This window comes from Bos grunniens, chromosome 9 (genome assembly GCF_055505025.1).
Source record: "Bos grunniens cultivar Pamir isolate PY7600 chromosome 9, Bosgru_T2T1.0, whole genome shotgun sequence".
NCBI lineage: Eukaryota > Metazoa > Chordata > Mammalia > Artiodactyla > Bovidae > Bos > Bos grunniens.
Genome location: NC_141173.1, coordinates 63,365,123 through 63,382,743, shown reverse-complemented (window position 1 = coordinate 63,382,743; position 17,621 = coordinate 63,365,123). Strand labels below are relative to the sequence as shown.

At 40.0% G+C, this 17,621-nt stretch overlaps 1 protein-coding gene across 12 annotated transcripts in view; it reads right to left on the bottom strand.

Moving 5' to 3' along the window:
- RARS2 (arginyl-tRNA synthetase 2, mitochondrial) overlaps positions 1-17,621 on the bottom strand; it is a 90,954-nt gene that overhangs the window by 20,255 nt on the left and 53,078 nt on the right. For 10 of the 12 annotated variants that reach the window (XM_086317807.1, XM_086317796.1, XM_086317803.1 and 7 more), the window contains 10 exons: positions 14,255-14,413; positions 13,107-13,213; positions 11,845-11,940; positions 5,527-5,587; positions 3,810-3,886; positions 3,192-3,316; positions 2,334-2,401; positions 2,138-2,247; positions 1,592-1,687; positions 570-644 (listed from right to left, as the gene is read on the bottom strand). In XM_086317807.1, the coding sequence (XP_086173933.1) occupies positions 570-644; positions 1,592-1,687; positions 2,138-2,247; positions 2,334-2,401; positions 3,192-3,316; positions 3,810-3,886; positions 5,527-5,587; positions 11,845-11,940; positions 13,107-13,213; positions 14,255-14,413 (974 nt within the window). Of the gene's footprint in view, positions 1-569; positions 645-1,591; positions 1,688-2,137; positions 2,248-2,333; positions 2,402-3,191; positions 3,317-3,809; positions 3,887-4,003; positions 4,161-5,526; positions 5,588-11,844; positions 11,941-13,106; positions 13,214-14,254; positions 14,414-17,621 lie in introns of those variants that run through there. The other 2 variants (XM_086317797.1, XM_086317806.1) reach the window with 2 other exon arrangements.

Genomic DNA, 17,621 nt, shown 5'->3' with positions numbered 1-17,621 from the left:
ATCCTCTACCCTCTATCAGACTGACTTTCCTGTGCCTCTGCTTAAATCTTTTTTTATGGGCCTCACTGTCCTGAACATAGGCCGGAATGCTTCAGTGCACAACAAAAAGGCCACGCATTTGTTCCTCATTCTCCCAGAGCTGCGTTTGTAGTTCCCTGTATGTGTCACCTTCTTGCCCAGCTGGGGCTTTTCCCTCCGCTGCCACCTTGTTTCTCCTGGCTTACATCTACTCCCCTCCTCTGAGAAGTCCTCTCTGATCCCTCAAGGCTGGGCTGAGAGCCCTAACCTCGGCCCTCATGTCCACTCTATCCTAACACGCACTCTACTGTGACCATCCATGATGGAGCTATTGGTTCCCGTTCAGTGGACGACAGTGACAGGACCTTCAATCACTGAGTGAATGAACATTAACTGCTAACTGCAAAGATGAAGCGAGAAGTCCTGTAACTTAAAGTGTGCAATTTTTTAGGCTGACGGATTTGTCTATGGGAAACCTTTAGAAAGAAAGGTCCTTTGTTATATCAGGTCTCAAATACTTAATGCCTGAAAATAGCAAGTTTATAAAGTACCTTAGAGTTAGAAGGTAGCTGACAATGTGCCTGGGCTGAAGGTCTTGAGATGACCTATAAAGTACCTCGTCGAACCTAAAAGAAAGATGAGAGGAGTGGCTGGCAGGGGAAGGCTGGGCATGTATTACCCTCCGCTAAGATGCTAAGACAAAGATGGTGAAAGGTTGACTTGATATCATTAACGGTATTAGACATATGAAAAACCACCTTGTGTAAATTTGAAGGTGAAGGCACATTTTTCTTTCTTACAAATTCCTCCATGGCACGTACTTTCTAAATTATCTTAAAATCCTGTAGGCCTAGCCTAAAGCAAGGACTTAAATCATAGCTGTTAAATGTACACAGTCTCCAGCCATGTTTAGGAACATAATCGAGCAGTCTATTCACTGCCAAGAAAACCAGGTTGGCTTATTTTTTCCTCAAAAGTAAGCCAAATGTAAGTAAACTAACCCCTCTTCCCAGGAAAGAACCACAGACCACTGTGTGGCAATCAGAAAATGCCCTTGTTGCTAAGCATCCACATCCCTTCCAGACATTCTGGAGATTAGTCAGTCTCTCCTGACAAGTATGGCTTCACTGATAATTCTGGTGAGAGCTCAGAAGTATGGTCTCCTGCCCAGTGTATTTGAGGCTGCCCTGAAGCCAAGAGGCAAATGAAAGGCTTATGGTCTCAGGGAAGGTGCACAAAGGCAGGGATTTTCCTCCACTTATCACAGAGGGTGAGAAGATGATTGTTTCTGAAACTTAAAAGGTTACGCTTTTACTAGGCTTTACATTCTCACACTTTGATCTGAAGGATGTTAGGCATCTGGGCTAATTTAATGGTGATACTGTTTTTAAAGCCTCAGGATCAGCCGTGAGCATGCCCTCTGTCTGCTCTCAAAGGGTAGGCATTCACTTTTTGGTCACATCTTTGGAGAAGTGCTGTCTACAGTCACTGGTCTGTTCACCTCAGTGGTCAGCAAATGAGAACAGTCCCTTCACGGGGAAGCAGCAGACTGGATCTTGTTAGGACACCATACCTGAGAAGATGCTGGAGAATGGAAACAGATTGTGGCTCCTGTAAGCAGGCGGTGTTGAAGTCATTGAGATAACCGCATCCAAAAGTCTCTTCCAGACTGTTGTCAAGTTTAAACACAACAAAGAATTAAGCAAGTCAGCTGGGCTACGAATAGTTGCAAATAAGGAACATCTTCCCAGCATGCATACCCTCACCCTCCTTAATCTGTTCTAGACTTGGAAGCTAACAGCATTTGACTCGATGCCTCAATTTTTCCTAAATCTGTTTCTTCATCTGAAAATGGAGTATATTCCTTGGCGGGATTATTCTGAGTGCTAAATAAGGTAATACACAGAAAAGCATTGTTATACAGGTACGCAATAAATAAACGTTCAAAAACGCCCTCAAGATCAAACATAATAGGAGGTCCACCAGACTTCACCTAGCTTTGAATGTTAGATGTTGGAGAAGTGCAGAAAACAGAGCCTTTGGTCTTCGAATCACTCCACCCAGGCCTCACCCTGAGAAGGCCAGAGCCGTCCTGTATTTCCCTGCAGCCCCTTGTCACCTGTGGAGGCGGGCGTGTGTGTACTGCAGGAAGACGCCCGTGTCCCCGCGGCTCTGGAAAACACGATCCCAGCTGAACTGATAGTCAGACAGCAGGAAACCTCTGAAGTCCTAAAGCGACAGGAAATCTTCAGTGTGAGGAGTTGTTGCAGCACCAAATCAAAGGCCCTCCCTCCCAGGAAGCAGTTTTCACAGACCTGAATGATGAGGGCTGCAAGTCCCACCTGCTCTGCTGTCTCCTCGGGATTCTCCAGCTCTTTGGTCGCTGAAACAGACAAAGGTAGCTACTTTCACCTTGCGTGAAACTGTACAAAACCCAGGATTGAAGTGGAGATGTGTTGTGTGTGCTAAGTTGCTTCAGTTGTGTCCAACTCTTTGCAACCCTGTGACTGTAGCCTGTCCATGCGATTCTCCAGGCAAGAATACTGGGGTGGGTAGCCATTCCCTTCTCCAGGGGATCTTCCCAACCCAGGGATTAAACCTCTGTCTCTTATATTGGCAGGCGGTTCTTTCCCACTAGCGCCACCTGGGGAAACCTGCCCAAACGTATGTGGACAGCATCAGGAACAAACAGGTGCACAGTGGGTACTTTACTTGCCTATTTGGGCGGACTTAACTTTGCTAATGATGTTTCCCAAGCCTTCATTAAAAGGGAAGAGACATGATTTTCCTTACAAATATCCCATATAAGACAGTAGACTTCTTTACTTCTGTTACTTCTTTTTCCAAGGGTGAAGCTTACACAAAGCCATGAGGACTTGTGACTCGCTTCAATTATGGAATACAGGAACTCTGCATAACCAGTCCAGCTGTGGAGTGACGATGCTGGAGCTGCCTGGGCAAAGAGGCTCAGGGTGTATCGATTCACGTTATTGGACCAAGCCACAGCCAAGTAGCAAGCACCAAACCCTAGCACCCTGAATTAGTAAAGCTATTTTTGACAAGGTTAGTGAAAGTTCCAAGGAGGGATGGTCAGAATAAATCACACTGCACAAGAAGTCCAGCAAAACTAAGAGTGGACGTAAGTTATGCCTGTAACAAAACAATGAATTTACTCTTAATAGAAGCCATGTTCTGTAGCATCCTCAATCGAATCTCATTTAGAACATCTTCCAGAAAAGTAACATCTCCTCTCCGAGTTTTCATTCCCTGCACTACCCCAAAGGGCACGTGCTGGCACCTGAAATGGAACAGCAGGCATTTAGTTCCCTGAAAACTGAAAAGGAGCTGCTGATCAAAGCAAGTAACAAGACACTTACAGAGAACAGTTTGAACTTTTAACTCCTGTGATTAATAAAAAGTGAAACATGCTGTGATGTGTTGTGTGCCACAGAAGACGTTAAACACACAACCTCACTTCATAGTCACAGGATATGATTAGACTGTTAGTTGCCTTTATGAAAAAAAGGAGATGAGAATTAAGCATTTTGAAAATCAAGCCATTGAGAGCAGTCATCTAATAAAACCATTTATTAAATGTTTAGACAACAGAAATTAATATAACCCTGCAAAACTAAGTGCAAAGAACAAATGTTTTTCCACACTAACAGCTTGAAACAAGAAAGTAAAGTCTGAATGAAAATCTTTATCAACCTGGTACATTTTTGGACATGGCTGACCTAGCAACAGCTGAATGCTCTTGAGAAGGCAATTTAGAATCACACAGACTGTACCTTTCTGCCCAGTCATATCCCATGATCTGCAGCATCTGGAACACTTGCTGAAAATGCTTTTTTTGCCCTTTATCTGTCTTGAGAAAAAAAAGTGTATTTAAATAAAAGAACAGTGATAAGTTAAATCTACAGTGTTGTTGTTTAGCTGCTAAGTTGTGTCCAACTCTTTGCAGCCCTATGTACTGTAGCCTACCATGGTCCTCGGTCCATGGGATTTCCCAGGCAAGAATACTGGAGTAGGTTGCCATTTCCTTCTCCAGTTGATCTTCCAGACCTAAGGGATCAAACCCACGTCTCTGGCATTGGCAGGTGGATTCTTTACAACTGAGTCACCAGGGGAGCCCATTGAATCTACAATACATTGGACATAAATCATATTAAAATATTTGAGTTTTGACAGACTAGAGTCCTTATCAATGGATCAGTTTTAAATAAACATATGAAGAGGATGCCACTGGAAGAATGTCTAAGCAGAGTGCTCTACAAGAGCAGGAGGAGCTGCAGCACTGCACTGAGTATTATACCCAAATTACTCCTTTCTCAGCTATTGTGACCTTTATCTCCAAGAAGGCCAGAACTAAGCACTAAAAAGATATTTAATAGCAATTTTTCCCCCTTAGGAGAAAGGAAGGTTTCACATGGAAAGAAAGGAAGGGAAGAGGAGACTAGAATATTACTCAGCATAAAAGGAATAAACCACTGACATATGCAAGTTTGGGTGGATCTCAAGGGCATTCATTATACTGAGTGAAAAGAGCCAATCTCAAAAGGTTACCTAGTGTGAATCCATTTATGGAACATTCTCAAAGTGACAAAATTATATGATGAAGAACAGGGCAGTGGCTGCCAGGGATGAGGGTTGGGGGAAGGCATAATTACTAAGTGGTTGCCATAAACGAAGTTGTTTTGTGATGGCACAGTTTTGTATTATGAATGTGGTGAAGGTTACCTGAACATACATGTGATAAAATTTCATAACCATCCCCCCATCCTTCCACAATCCAGGCCCTAACACCAGTGTCTATAAATATTGGTGAAATTTAATTAGGGTCTCTACCAATGTTAGTTTCCTGGTATCTTTAAGGAAGACTAAAAGTAATATGCTGCTGCTGCTGCTAAGTCGCTTCAGTTGTGTCTGACTGTGTGACCCCATAGACGTCAGCCCACCAGGCTCCCCCGTCCCTGGGATTCTCCAGGCAAGAACACTGGAGTGGATTGCCATGTCCTTCTCCAATGCATGAAAGTGAAAAGGGAAAGTGAAGTCGCTCAGTCGTGTCCAACTCTTAGCGACTCCATGGACTCCAGCCCACCAGGCTCCTCCATCCATGGGATTTTCCAGGCAAGAGTACTGCAGTGGGGTGCCACTGCCTTCTCCAGAAGGTAATATGGAAACTGTACTATTCTGAAACTTGTGAGTCCTAAAATATTTAAAGTAAAAAGTTATTTTTAAAAAATGCATTATGACACATACATATTCATTACACATAACCATTCTTTTGTGTAATTTTCTTTTAATATGAAGCAATGTGAACTCTTTCATTTTTAAAGTTTTTTTTAAACATAGTGGTTGCCACCGTAAATACACTTACCACTGAATTCTTTCTATAGTTTGACAAATTATTTTTGCATAGTTTTTCAACAAGGCTTTCAGTTTCTATCTTTGCAGTTTTCATGAGGCAGGCATCATAACCTTTTGTTTTTTACTGTGATTACTTACCACATAGATCATTTTATCAAAATTATACTTTTCCATTCGATCTATAGCAGCTGCAAGATCTCTGAAAAAAAAATGGCCATAGATTAAGTTACTATGCAGATCTGGGTAATAATTTGTTTCACCTATTTAATAGTAATGAAAGTTTTCTAATTAAGAGCTACTGTTATTCCTCAGCCTCAGGTATAGGCCCCATGCTTCTATAATCCCAATACCATGCTTAGCTACAAAGCAATTAATAACACAATCAGCTTTGGGAAAAGAATTATGAAAGTGCTGTGAAAAGATAAAAAATAAATAAAAGCTCTGGGACAAGTAGTGATAATAACTAAATAGCTCTAGGCAAAGCGTTTCTAGGTAAATGCTTTATGATTTGTTAAGCCTTTACTGTGAAGAATCGCCCTCCTATCACTGTTCTGCAATATGCTTTCCTAAAGAACTTATTTAAAGCATAGGTGATACAACACCTGAACAGGTATCTTCTAGCCACTCTTCCAAAGCCTTGGATCACTCATAAGCAATATTTTCTAAAGTATTTGAAAAATACCATAAATTCTTTGACTAAAATTCTACTTATCTCTGGTTAAGTATCCAGTTTGCACACAGTATGAAATATTAAGAGTAACAAACTCATAAACTATGAAATTTTAAGTAAACATTATTTAAATATTGAACTTAAAAATTATTTTAATTACCTTATGGGGAATACAGTCAATAACTAAGTAGTATCTTATACGGTGACATATTGTACCTAGACTTACCATGGTGATCATTTTGAATATATAGAAAAACAAAATCACTTACACTGCTGTGAACTGGGAACTAACAGTGTAGTAGGTCAATTACAATTAAAAAAACAAACTCACAGAAAAAGAGATCAGATTTGCAGAATTTCAGAGGGAAGGGATGGGGGAGTAGAATTGGGTAATGGTAGTCAAAAGGTATAAACTCACAGGTAAAAGATAAATTTAAGAACTAGGGATATAATGTACAAAATGGGAAATTCACACTGCCATATTTTACATAATGAAGTTGTTAAGAGAGTAAATCCTAACAGTTCTTATCACAAGGAAAAAAATTTTCCTATTTCTTTAGTTTTGTTATCTACATGAAATGATGGATGTTCACTAAGTCTACTCTGATAAACATTTCATGATATATATAAGTAAGTCATTAGGCTGTATACCTTAAACTTACACAGCGGTGTATGCCAATTGTATCTCAGTAAACTGCAAGAAAAAAAATTAAAGATATTTTTGCTTAACACTACATGATGCTGGAAGAATCATTTTGTACTCACCTCATGCTCCTGATAAAATAGAGCATGCATCCTGAATGGAGGTAAAAACTGTCTTGTGAGGGGCCAAAAAAAATACTTACATATGTATAAAACACATATGTATATAATCCAGACAAATATGTGGTGTTAAAATTTCAAGAGGGTGGGCACAAAGAAAAATATGGCTAAAAAGGCTCTTGAGAAGGGTTATAATAAAAGATGGTTGTAAAACAGTGATATAGATTATCCCCAAAATGAAGTCATAAATATACACCTCCATTATATTTTTCTATTTGACTCAAGGACAAAAATAAAGAGAAACTTTTTGATCCAATGAAAAAAAGAGATGAATGTAAGAAAAAGTCCTAGGCTGAGTTTGTAGAATTTGGATTTGAAAGCTGAAAGAAATGCCAGGTCATTTAGTTCAGGTCTCTTTTCACCAAGTAGGGAATCATGGCCCAGAGAAGTTAAGTGATTGATGATTACGGTCTCAGAACAAAAATTCAGGTCTCTAGTCTCACTCTGTGCTCTTGTTGGTATCATCCTGTACTTTCGTTTGTCTGTTACAACAATTCCTTTAACTCACATGCACACACATAGTTTTATTCTATAAGGAAACCATCAAGGGGCAGAAACAACTGAAATTAGAGCAAGGTGAAAAATCAAACATTTCTACATCTGGCAAAAAGATAGTTATTCTCCCAAAGAAAAAGTGGAAAGTACAGGTATTAAGATAAATACACAGAAAAATCTGGACCTAATGATAGCTCTGCAAAAGATATCAGATAAGAATAGTTACAGAGTCTCCATTCTGAGTGGACACATTTCTTTCTTTTTTATTTGATAGTGGACTTGCAATACTGTATTAGTTTCAGATGTACAGCATAGGAATTCATATTCGTGAAGAATATAGTCCAGATGAGTGGAGAAACAACTCCAGAAAGAATGAAGAGACGGAGCCAAAGCAAAAACAACACCCAGTCGTGGATGTGACTGGTGATGGAAGTAAGGTCTGATGCTGTAAAGAGCAATATTGTATAGGAACCTGGAATGTTAGGTCCATGAATCAAGGCAAACTGGAAGTGGTCAAACAGGAGATGGCAAGAGTGAATGTCGACATTTTAGGAATCAGTGAACTAAAACGGACTGGAATGGGTGAATTTAACTCAGATGACCATTATATCTACTACGGTGGGCAGGAATCCCTTAGAAGAAATGGAGTAGCCATCACAGTCAACAAAAGAGCCCGAAATGCAGTACTTGGATGCAATATCAAAAATGACAGAATGATCTCTGTTCATTTCCATGGCAAACCATTCAATATCACAGTAATCCAAGTCTCTGCCCTGACCAGAAATGCTGAAGAAGCTGAAGTTGAATGGTTCTATGAAGACCTACAAGACCGATTAGAAGTAACACCCAAAAAAAGATATCCTTTTCATTATAGGGGACTGGATGCAAAAGTAGGAAGTCAAGAAACATCTGGCAAATTTGGCCTTGGAATACGGAATGAAGCAGGGCAAAGGCTAACAGAGTTTTGCCGAGAGAATGCACTGGTCATAGCAAATACCCTCTTCCAACAACACAAGAGAAGACTCTACACATGGACATCACCAGATGGTCAACACCGAAATCAGATTGATTATACTCTTTGCAGCCAAAGATGGAGAAACTCTATACAGTCAACAAAACAAGACCAGGAGCTGACTGTAGCTCAGATCATGAACTCCTTATTGCCAAATTCAGACTTAAATTGAAGAAAGTAGGGAAAACCACTAGGTCATCCAGGTATGACCTAAATCAAATCCTTTACAATTATACAGTGGAAGTGAGAAATAGAATTAACGGACTGAAGCTGATAGAGTGCCTGATGAACTATGGACAGATGTTCATGACATTGTACAGGAGATAGGGAGCAAGACCATCCCCAAGAAAAAGAAATGCAAAAAAGCAAAATGGCTGTCTGAGGAGGCCTTACAAATAGCTGTGAAAAGAAGAGAAGCGAAAAGGAAAGATATACCCATTTGAATGAAGAATTCCAAAGAATACCAAGGAGAGATAAGCCTTCCTCAGTGATCAGTGCAAAGAAATAGAGGAAAACGAAGAATGGGAAAGACTAGAGATCTCTGGGGAACATTTCATGCAAGGATAGGCTCAATACAGGACAGAAATGGTATGGACCTACGAGAAGCAGAAGATATTAAGAAGAGGTGGCAAGAATACACAGAAGAACTGTACAAAAAAGATCTTCATGACCCAGATAATCACAATGGTGTGATCACTCACCTAGAGTCAGACATCCTGGAATGTGAAGTAAAGTGGGCCTTAGGAAGCATCACAATGAACAAAGCTAGTGGAGGTGATGGAATTCCAGTTGAGCTATTTCAAATCCTAAAAGATGATGCTGTGAAAGTGCTGCACTCAATATGCCAGCAAATTTGGAAAACTCAGCAGTGGCCACAGACTGGGAAAGGTCAGTTTTCATTCCAATCCCAAAGAAAGGCAATGCCAAAGAATGCTCAAACTACCACACAATTTCACTCATCTCACATGCTAGTAAAGTAATGCTTAAAATTCTCCAAGCCAGGCTTCAACAATACATGAACTGTGAATTTCCAGATGTACAAGCTGGTTTTAGAAAAGGCAGAGGAACCAGAGACCAAATTGCCAACATCTGCTGGGTCATCGAAAAAGCAAGAGAGTTCCAGAAAAACATCTACTTCTGCTTTATTGACTATGCCAAAGCCTTTGATTGTGTGGATCACATAACTGTGGAAAATTCTGAAAGAAATGTGAATACCAGACCACCTGACCTAACTCTTGAGAAATTGGTATGCAAGTCAGGAAGCAACAGTTAGAACTGGAAATGAGCAACAGGTTGGTTCCAAATTGGGAAAGGAGTACGTCAAGGCTGTGTATTGTCACCCTGCTTATTTAACTTATATGCAGAGTACATCATAAGAAATGCTGGGCTGGATGAAGCACAAGCTGGATCAAGATTGCTGGGAGAAATATCAATAACCTCAGATATGCAGATGACACCACCCTTATGGCAGAAAGTGAAGAAGAACTAAAAGCCTCTTGATGAAACTGAAAGAGGAGAGTGAAAAAGTTGGCTTAAAACTCAACATTCAGAAAACGAAGATCATGGCATCTGGTCCCATCACTTCATGGGAAATAGATGGGGAAACAGTGGAAACAGTGGCTGACTTTATTTTGGGGGGCTCCAAAATCACTGCAGATGGTGACTGCAGCCATGAAATTAAAAGACACTTACTCACTGGAAGAAAAGTTATGATCAACCTAGACAGCACATTAAAAAGCAGAGACATTACTTTGCCAACAAAGGTTGGTCTAGTCAAGGCTATGGTTTTTCCAGTAGTCATGTATGGATGTGAGAGTTGGACTGTAAAGAAAGCTAGTGCCGAAGAAATGATGCTTTTGAACTGTGGTGTTGGAGAAGACTCTTGAGAGTCCCTTGGACAGCAAGGAGTCCAACCAGTCCATCCTAAAGGAAATCAGTCCTGAATAGTCATTGGAAGGACTGATGTTGAAGTTGAAACTCCAATACTTTGTCTATCTGATGCAAAGAGCTGACTCATTTGATAGGATCCTGATGCTGGGAAAGATTGAGGGTAGGAGGAGAAGGGGATGACAGAGGATGAGATGGTTGGATGGCATCACTGACTCAATGGACATGAGTTTGAGTAAACTCCGGGAGTTGGTGATGGAAGGGAGGCCTGGCATGCTGCAGTCCATGGGGTCTCATAGAGTTGGACATGACTGAGCAACTTAACTGAACTGATAGGTTATTACAAGATAACAGATTTAATTCCCTATTGCTTATGAGTAAACACATTTCTTATAACAACTACTCAAAGGTTTATTTAATCTGTCCAGCAATAATTGGCTAGCATAAAAAAAAAAATTTCTACTATATATCTTTGTATCTAGAAAAAGAAATGTACCTCTTAGATATATAGGTGCCTAAGTCCAATTATATGGAATTGATAAAAGGAAATGCCAAAAAGTAACAGAAAGTAAGAATTTTCTAAGGGACAGTAAGGTATTGGATGGTTGTTTACAGTTGTCTGGGGAAAAAATGATGGTAGTTAACAACAACAACTATATGCTATAGAAGTGGTTTGTCATCTAAGACTCTAGGATGGGAGACACGAGAACCTTCTGCCAGCAGCGCTCGATTCTGGCTGTCTTTTGCTTGTGTGGTTTTTTTTACTGTCCTGTCTTCTCCTTGCTATTAGCTTTGTCTCAGAAATAAGGGTGCTTGATAAACCTGTGCTGTACTTAGTTACTCAGTCACATCTATCCGACTCTTTGCGACCCCATGGACGGTAGCCTGCCAGGCTCTTCTGTCTATGGGGATTCTCCAGGATAGAATACTGGAGTGGGTTGCCATGCCCTCCTCCAAGGGATCTTCCCGACCCAGGGACTGAACCCAGGTCTCCAGCATTGCAGGCAGATTCTTTACCCTCTGAGCCACCAGGGAAGCCTGGTAAATAAAGACTGCTCCTTTCCATAGGGTTTGGTCATGGAGACAGATGACAGAATACAAGCGACATGGCCTGCTTCCCCCATGGCCTATTTTACCATAAATCAGAATGAGGACTGGCACTCATGTACCTGTTAGATGATCTTTACAGAGTGAGGATACCACTGAGCCAACATGAGCTCCTTATAGCATACATACTCTGGCAATGTGCAAATATAAAATATTTATAGTTGGCAACAAGGTATTTCAATTTTATAGTCTGTAGAACAGTGTATTCATCTCTGGAAGTCTTATGATGTTTAATGATAAACAGTTTTCGACTAACTTTTCTGATGGCATTAAACCTTTCCAGGAACTATAAATAGCAATAAATATAAACTCAATAAAAATATCTTGAGTGATGAGAAGAGATTTTAAGAAAGTAGAATTTGATAACAGTTTTGAGAATGAAAAAATTTGTCTTAGCATTAATCCTAGAACAAAGAACATGAAATCACACGTTCTACTGATGAGCTTCATATAAGACACAAACCTGGTTGCATACAGAGACGTCCCGTCACTTCGCATTACAGTACAAACTGAGGAGGGGTCACCATTCCCTGAAAGATCTACTACAGCAGTGCCTTTTCTAGAAAACGCAAAAAAAGGGAATTCTGAAACAACATAATGAATTAAGACCTTTAACAATACAGTATCTATAACCTTATCTTTGGCAAACTGGAAGCTATTTTTATTCCTTAGGTAGCAATAAGCAGTATAACCAACAATGAAGAAAAACAGGAGGCAATCTGCACTTGAATGACTATTAACAGTAGGTATTTGGTTTAATATTTACTTATCTTTTTAAATTCTGTAGCTTTGGATGAGGTAACTAAAGTCTTTAACACACTGAGTCGAAAACGAGATTTCAACTACAGTTTACCTATGAAACATGTTCTTCAAATCCAAGTTATTGTAACACTCAATATTGGGTTAGTTTTTAACATGCAAGAGTAAACTATGAGTAATAAAATAAGCAAACTGTGTTACTGTCTTTCCTGCCCAATCAAAAATTAGAATCTGTACATGGCGATCTAAAAATTTTCCTTAAAGACACTATTGAGGATGCTGTGAACCACATCCTCTTGTCTTTCTTAAAAGGATGATGAGAGAAGCTGCTCTTTGGAGCTATGAAAAATGGTATATCTAAGCAACTGGTTTGCTTCTATTACACATGCCTGGGCTCCTATGAAAGTACCATTTCTCTGGCTGATGAGCTCAAAGCTAAATTGGAAATCTACCGTACGCAAAGAAGCAGAATCCCAGTGTGTGTCACATGATGTACTAATATCATTCCTGACTTCCTATTATTTTCTGCTCCTGCTTCTTGATTTCCTCATTTTACTCTTTCAAAAGCTTTGTGTTGTATTATAGCTATTTTTAGAAGCTGTTTTTAATCCTTTTGAACAGGACGGGATCTTTTTAAAGAGGCAGGGTTGAGTATGAAGAGTTCTATTTCCCTATTCCAGTTATACCATTATCAGCTTGTGTGAGCTTAGACAGATCACTTTACACTTTCTGTGCTTGTTTCCTCATATGTAAAGACAAGATAATAGTCTTTCTCCCAAGCTTACCAGGATTTTGCTTTGGCAGCACAAAACAGCATGTGGAAAACTAGTCTGAATGGCAAAAAGCATGATAACAAATGCCAGGAAAGCTGCACACGAGACTCTGCTGTCTTTGCTGAGAGAATACATCAATACTAACTTCAAAGAACTACAAAGAACTTTCTAAAGAACAGGAACCTGATCATACAGTGTTTTCTGTAGGAGTCCTTTACTGTCCAGCAACTTTAAGACTTCTTGAGATTTTTCACGGTAAAACGATTCTCCTGAATATTCATCAAAGTGTACTCCTAGACGCTAAAAGGGTTCAGAAACAAAAGGAAAAAGAGTTACTTACAAGTCCTATTACCTTACCCTAAGACAAAATAAAATGCTCTACAGTCTGTCATACAGATGGGGAAAATAAGAATTAAGTCACTCTGGCACTCCAGCCTTCTAGTGGCTCCCCCTTATCAGTCAAGCCCTCACAGTGGTACTGTGCTGTCCGGGAGGGGAGTTGCTAGGCACCTGTGGTTATTCAAATGCACATGAAAGAAAAGTGAATAGTTTCTGAGTCACACTACTCACACTGAAGTGTGAGCCCTTGAAAGCGCTCAATGGCCACGTGCGGCAGGAGGCCGCCATAGTGGGCAGCACAGATATGGGACGTTTCTGCTGCAGCAGGAAGCTAGCCATTTCCACTGCACAGTCCTGGAAAATGTCCTATCTCCTGCCCTACTCTACAACCCCCTGGACCCTGTTCCTACTGTTCTTCATCTCGCTTCCTTACTCCAGCCATGTGGGTTCTTTGATGAAACCCTGCTCAGGCAGCCCATCTGATCCTCCCTCCTCTGTTTCACTTTTCTCCATGCACGCATCACCACTGAACACACTCTCAAAGTTCTTGTTTAATCTGTACTGCCTTGAATTTGTTTAACTTGCTGTGTCCATGTGAGAATGTAAAGTCCATGAGAAAAGAACTTATATGCCTTTTACTAACTGTTGTATTTCTCCCATTCCCAACATGGTATTAGATGAACAAATTTATAGCCATCACATATGCCTAAGGAAGCAAGAGAAGAAACAATGGTTAAGAAAAAGTGAAGGGATGATAGAAGAAAGAAAAGAAATGCCAGACTGAAACGAAGTATTAGGATATCACTTCATATTCAGCCTGTGAAGTTCATTTTTAAAATTTATTTCATAGCTCTAACTTTCAGCCCAAAGAAGAATATGTGAGTCCCAACTATCAACTCAGTGACTAACAACAAATCTGAGCTTCAGAAGCAACCTTTCTAGCCAGGAGTACCAGTGAAGAGCTGTATTACATGACAGGATAGCAGGAGAGTGGGTGGGTACCTGGTAAATCCGCATGTACTCATCTATGCTCAAGTCCCGAAATTTCTGCCATAGGGCAAGTGCTTGCATGTCGCCTAGTTCCAGTCGCTGGAAGAACTCATGTGCTGATTTTGCTACGTTTTTATCGTCTGCTGCTTCTTTATTAACTTGTACATAAACCTAAAGGCATAATAGTATATTAAATGAAGTACACTACCAGTCACTGTTATCTTCAAAACAGAAAAGAGGAAAACAAAACAATCCTGAGAATTTTCATTTAAAGGTTACACAAGTGCCCTTCTCACGAGCGTAACCTTTTCTTTTTCTTTTGCTATGGACCCTTAGTGAGCCCTACCAACCTGTTCTCAAAATGCATATACATAGGATTATACAATACAGGAAATAATCACATTGAAATATAAATGTTCAAATATTTAAAAATATTTGTGATATAGTAACAGAGGAAAACATTAAATTTCTGATTGAGGTTAATGAAAATAATGCGTAATTTTTTTCTTCTCATCCAAGTTCATATACTGTTAGGTCAAGAATGCCTGGTTTAGACTAAGCTAGCATTTCTTCTTAAAAAAAAAAAAATGTGAAATTATTATTGCTGCGACTTCTCTGAGAAAAGGCTGAAGACAGTAGACTAGTTCAATCTGGGAAAGAAAAGGCCAAAGGATGATTTAGCAGTTATTTAGCAGTAATGAAAAACATTTTAAACTCTTCTCTAAATCTGCAAAGACCAGGAAAAAAAAAACAAACAGGTGATATAGGAAGACCTTTGGGATAGTTAGCTTAATTATACTCCAACTTGGGCTCTCGAGAACCGTGGGAAGCACTCACTCCAGTGTGCTTTTGCGTGATCTGTCCTGGCTGGCTCAGCTCTGCCCCACCCAGTGACGGGAGTGCAGGCGGACGGCTTATTAAGGGCTCTTCCAGTGCTAGGATTTTGTGTTCACAGAATCATTTTCCAGTCTCTAAAATACAAAGCTGATAAGTGATACAAAAATATCAACAATATAGCTCAAGTAATATTGAAGTGATGCATTATGGACTATAAAGATTTTATTTACAAGTTGTAACTCACTTCCAGGGTGAAACATGAACAATAAATTTATTATCCTCATATTTTTTCCAGCAAGCTATTAAAGTAGTATGATAAAAAAAAAAATTGGCAAATAAACTACCCAAAAATATGAGACCTCTAAACCCTTGCATACTCTTAAAATATCATGGTAGCAGCACTTAGGTAAAAAAAAAGTGATTTTATTGCTGGAGACTACTTTAGGACAACCATAATGTGGCTTATGAGTTCCCAGGTGGCTCAATGGTAAAGAATCGACCTGCCAATGCAGGAGATGCAGGTTTGATTCCTGGGTCGCGAAGAGTTCCTGGAGAAGAGAATGGTAACCCGCTCCAGTATTCTTGTTTGGGAAATCCCATGGACAGAGGAACCTGGAGGGTTACAGTCCATGGGGTCGCAGAGAGACAGACATGACTTAGAGACTAAACAACAACAATGTGGCTTATACCCACTAGATACTACTAACAAAAGGAACAGGGTATTAAACACTTATCTCAAGCTAAAAAGGCCTCAGCTTTCATAGATGGCTCATGTTAATTACTGGAATTGCAAAAGTGAACAAATAAGTGCTTTCAAATAAAGGTTGCTGTTGTTTAGTTGCTAAGTTGTATCCAACTCTGAAAAGAGTTAATAACACAGCAGGTCTAGAAACTGCTATCCTTAAAATGTGTTGTCTGCAAATTTAGCTCTTGGCTGCCATCTGGGGAACTTGAATTTTGACAATGCTCCTACCAATCTAACCAGTAAGAGTGGGTCACAGTGCCTCTAAACTGCTTGTGCAAACAATATAGTTTATGCTAAACACCCGCTTTTCTTCCAGGAGTTTGGAATTTTAGTACCTAGCTACACAGAGGGCGGCTACATAATCAGCCTCCAGTGAGCTTCCCTGGTAGACAACATTTCACACAGGCTGTCACAATTTGTTGTAGCAGGAATTAAATACATCCTGGGTGACTCTATTAGCAAAGGACTTGGAGGCTTGGGCCTGATTTCCTCTGGACTTGCCCCCATGTGCCTTTTCCCTTTGCTGATTTTGTTTGGCATCTTTTTGCTATAACAGATCTTAGCTGTGAGTTCAACCATATGCTGAGTGTTGTGAATCCTTTCAATGAACCTTTAACTTGAGGGTGGTTTTGGGAGACCTGATACTTATCATAAAGAATTAATTTCTACATGGTCCTATGAATAAGTCAGAACACAGAGAAAGAAGATTTTTGGTATGAAAAGTTATGACCAACCTAGATAGCATATTGAAAAGCAGAGACATTACTTTGCCAACAAAGGTCCGTCTAGTCAAGGCTACGGTTTTTCCTGTGGTCATGTACAGATGTGAGAGTTGGACTGTGAAGAAAGCTGAGCGCCAAAGAATTGATGCTTTTGAACTGTGGTGTTGGAGAAGACTCTTGAGAGTCCCTTGGACTGCAAGGAGATCCAACCAGTCCATTCTAATGATCAGTCCATCCCAGATCAGCCCTGGGATTTCTTTGGAAGGGATGATGCTGAAGCTGAAACTCCAGTACTTTGGCCACCTCATGCGAAGAGTTGACTCATTGGAAAAAGACTCTGATAATGGAAGGGATCAGAGGCAGGAGGAGAAGGGGATGACAGAGGATGAGATGGCTGGATGGCATCACTGACTCGATGGATGTGAGCCTCAGTGAACTCCGGGAGTTCACTCAGACTGGCGTGCTGCGATTCATGGGGTCGCAAAGAGTCAGACACGACTGAGTGACTGAATTGAACTGAGGAAAAAAGAGAGTCACTGCAAAACAGTAACCTGCAGACTTCCCGACTTTTGAATGACCTATCCAATGACAACTGCTTAACAGTCCAGCCTGCAGAAGTAAAGGCATACATATATCCATAAATGGCTTGTTATTCAAAATTAATATCTCCACCCTCTCCCTGTCTCTCTCGCGCCTCTTCGCTCCATCTCCCTCTCACATACACGTGTGTGTGGTGTGTGTGTGTACATGCACATTCAGTTTAGAAGTAAATACATTTTAAAAAATCCTTATTTTCAAAATAGGAAAGGTATTAGATTAAAAAAAAAATCTAGGATCCTAAACTCAAACAGTCAAACATTAAAAAATCTAATATACACTCAAAATACTGATAAGAATATTTTAGGAAAAACATCACCAGAATCTTTTTCTCCCTTCCTTAAGATTTAAAACAGAAATAATTAAAACAAAAAGCCATTCCTAATTCATGAAGACAAGCTTGGCATTTCATCAATTTGTAGGGAAAAACCAAACATTACTGAGAATCAACTGACATTATTAAACAGAACAATAGAAG